The sequence below is a fragment of the Pyrus communis genome, chromosome 15 (genome assembly GCF_041283825.1).
Source record: "Pyrus communis isolate YQ-2024b chromosome 15, ASM4128382v1, whole genome shotgun sequence".
NCBI classification, from domain to species: Eukaryota; Viridiplantae; Streptophyta; class Magnoliopsida; order Rosales; family Rosaceae; genus Pyrus; species Pyrus communis.
Window position 1 is genome coordinate 35,353,764 of NC_142579.1, and position 3,511 is coordinate 35,357,274.

Here is a 3,511-nt window from a genome sequence, read left to right on the forward strand (position 1 = left end):
ATCAGAATCTACGCTCCCTTTCTTTCGGACTTGAAACTCACATTTCAATTCAATTCATCATTCATTCCACACACTCGCCGCTGTTTGTTTTTTCATTTTTGGGAAGGCATTTAATTGTGTGCACGAGAAATTTTGATCGTGACGTTTTTATATTTTCTGCTGATTTTTTCTTTCAAATTTATATATTTACATCAAGAGATAGTGTGGATAAATTAGTTATATTTTTATATTTTATGGTAATATCTAATGTTTAGTTAGAATAACCCCAACAATACTAGTTAAATTTTTGTTTTTGTACCTAACACATGACCCAAATATTAATATGGCTAGTCATCACATCCAACAATACTAACTATTTTAGTTTAAGTTAAAATATTTTAATATTATTTTTCTAAACTTAACAACCCAAACTTTTCTTTTTCTTCTCAAGCCTACAAACAATACAATCTTATAGTCTAATGTTTAGCAAAAATTTAACAGTCTCCTCCTAACTAAATTTGGCTAATTATTATTCACATAGTTAAGATTGGTAGTCAATTAGCTAGCATGTCAGAGTTTATTTTTCTGCATTTTTAGTTAAAACAATGAAAATCTCGCATTTAACTAGACTGTTAGCAATATTTTTAATGAATACGTGACAATAATATATGAACAGAAAATCCCATAAGCATTAGCACTATAATCTTTTAAGTTAATGCAAGCCCGACAGTAATATATACGTTTCAAAGTTGTCATCCCCACCCTCCCTCCCATCCCACGATAAAAGTACAAATTAAATCCAAATCCAAAAAAATCGTGACTACCTCAAAATCAAATGCATAATTGCACAAAAATGCAGACTGTTCCTGCAAAAGCCTAAATAAATACCACGGACACAGGTCCTCTCTGGATCTGAGCCTAGGGATCAATAGATCGGGATCATTGAAATTTGATCTGACAGCTACAAATATGGAGCTCTTTAAAAATTATAATAATTATAACCATTTGATCAAATTTCAATGGTCCAGATCTATTGATCCCTAGTCTTAGATCCAGGATCTCCTAAATACCACCTCCCCTCCCACACCAAATAAAAAATGGAACTTCCACACCAGATACGCTCCCAAATTTAATATTTTTTTAATTATTATATTACCCCCGTTTCTCTCACTAAAATCCAGCTCTCACTGCCTTCTTCTATCACCTTGAATCTGACTTCTTCCTCCTGCTCCTCCTCCTCACTTCTCTCCCTTTCTCCCCCACCACCGCCACCGCCACCACCGGCGAAAACCCACCTCCAAAATGGGAAAAGGTGGCTCCCTGAGCGAGGGGGTGATAAAAAAGATCCTCCTCTCCTACACCTACGTCGCCATCTGGATCTTCCTCTCCTTCACCGTCATCGTCTACAACAAATACATCCTCGACAAGAAGATGTACAACTGGCCCTTTCCCATCTCCCTCACCATGATCCACATGTCCTTCTGCGCTTCCCTCGCCTTCCTCCTCGTCCGCGTCTTCCGCCTCGTCGAGCCCGTCACCATGTCCCGCGACCTCTACCTCTCCTCCGTCGTCCCCATCGGCGCCCTCTACTCCCTCTCCCTCTGGCTTTCCAACTCCGCCTACATCTACCTCTCCGTCTCCTTCATCCAGATGCTCAAGGCCCTCATGCCCGTCGCGGTCTACTCCATTGGCGTCTCCTTCAAAAAGGAGTCCTTCAAGACTGACACCATGGTCAACATGATCTCCATTTCCATCGGCGTCGCCATCGCCGCCTACGGAGAGGCCCGATTCGACACCTGGGGCGTCATGCTCCAGCTCGGCGCCGTCGCATTCGAGGCCACCCGCCTTGTCTTGATCCAGATCCTCCTCACATCCAAAGGCATTACCCTCAACCCCATAACATCTCTCTACTACGTGGCTCCTTGCTGTCTGGCTTTCCTCTTCGTCCCCTGGATCTTCGTCGAGTACCCGATTCTGCGTGATTCCTCGAGCTTCCATTTCGATTTCGTGATTTTTGGGACCAATTCTGTCTGCGCATTTGCTCTGAATCTCGCCGTGTTCTTGCTCGTCGGAAAGACCTCGGCGCTGACGATGAATGTTGCCGGAGTGGTGAAAGATTGGCTTCTGATCGCCTTTTCGTGGTCTGTTATCAAGGACACCGTGACCCCGATCAATCTGTTCGGCTACGGCCTCGCGTTTTTGGGGGTTGCCTACTACAACCACTCTAAATTGCAGGCTCTGAAGGCCAAGGATGCGCAGAAGAAGGCCGCGCAGCCCGACGAGGAGGCCAGCAGGCTCTTGGAGGAGAGGGAAGGGGAAGGAATCGGGAAGAGGAATGAATCCCAGAAATGATTTTTTCCGAGCCCTTTAATTTGATCCAGGGACTTCTCTGATTTGAGCTGGATTATGATAATAAAAACAAAATGTGAATGTAGGTGGTGGAAGAGCGTAAAATGGGTCCAATTCGGAGGCGGAGGAAATTCGGCTTTCTTCTGCTTCTTGAGGATGAGGAATTCGGGTTTCCGGTATGTTGTTCTAGATTTCGGTTTTATTATGATTAGCAATATATAGTATTGTTTAAGGGATTTGAGATTCTGCAAGTGTTGCTTATGCTGCCAAATCAAGTATGTTAGCAGAGGAAGAATCTCAGTTGCCTTGTCTTTTGTTTCTGAATTTTTCCCTTTTTATTTGTATTTGTGTAGGAACTCCTTATTTATTCATATTCGTTATCTTTCTGTCTCAATGGGATCGCTGTGGATGAAAATTACATTATAACTTTGATCACATTTTGGTTTCTCTGAGTTGCACTCATGTTTGAGTAGACACTTCTTCCTGAAATGGTTAGACAAAAAGACTCAACTCTGTGAGTGTATAGCGTGCACCGGGGTTTTGGCCGTTAGATCCTGCACCGCACATCCAAGATCCAACCATACCTTTGCTCGGTGTATGCCGTGCACCGGAGCATAGGAGAATTTTCACGGCGGCACACAACAGTTTGTCAATGCATTTTGAAGATGTCATCTTTATCTTCTCACCATAGTTATGACAATTGCGCTGTTATTTGACTAAGTCCAATTCCTTGTGGGCATATAAGTTAGTGAGTTAGGTTAAAGCTAGAAAATTTGCCCCAAGCTGCCATCTCGCATTTACACGGTAATTAAACTAAGTCATCTTAAACCTTATTAATACCTACAAGACTGACCAGTTCTGTGCTCTCAATGCGATCCGATCCACCAACCCTTAATGGACCAGGACGGGTTAAATTTGCCGTCTAGGTATGTTAGTCTTATGCCGTATAAGTTTTTGGTATTTCCAGCAAGAAAATTGCTTGCATGGGTTTAATCCTCCATTTGGTAGTTAGATTGTGAGACAGATTGCTTTCTTGTACACCGGCTGGGTTTGCTCGGTTCCTTACCTTAAGTTTAAAGCTGTTATGTGGAACCTGAGGTGCTCCAAGTCAGGATATTGTTCAAAGACACGTACAGCCCCGTCATTTGAGTCGTACTAAACCATGTTAGTTCATCAGTTTACT

The 3,511-nt window shown here is 42.7% G+C and overlaps 1 protein-coding gene across 1 annotated transcript; it reads left to right on the top strand.

Annotated features, from left to right (window-relative positions):
* Positions 1-1,105: 1,105 nt before the first annotated feature.
* LOC137732527 (putative sugar phosphate/phosphate translocator At5g25400) lies at positions 1,106-2,722 on the top strand. The gene has a single exon (XM_068471850.2). The coding sequence runs from the start codon at positions 1,282-1,284 to the stop codon at positions 2,329-2,331; it is 1,050 nt and encodes a 349-aa protein (XP_068327951.2). The 5' UTR covers positions 1,106-1,281; the 3' UTR covers positions 2,332-2,722.
* Positions 2,723-3,511: the final 789 nt, after the last annotated feature.

Bases quoted from the DNA above. Each gene is read 5' to 3' on its own strand.
- LOC137732527 (XM_068471850.2), top strand. From the start codon at position 1,282: ATGGGAAAAGGTGGCTCCCTGAGCGAGGGGGTGATAAAAAAGATCCTC.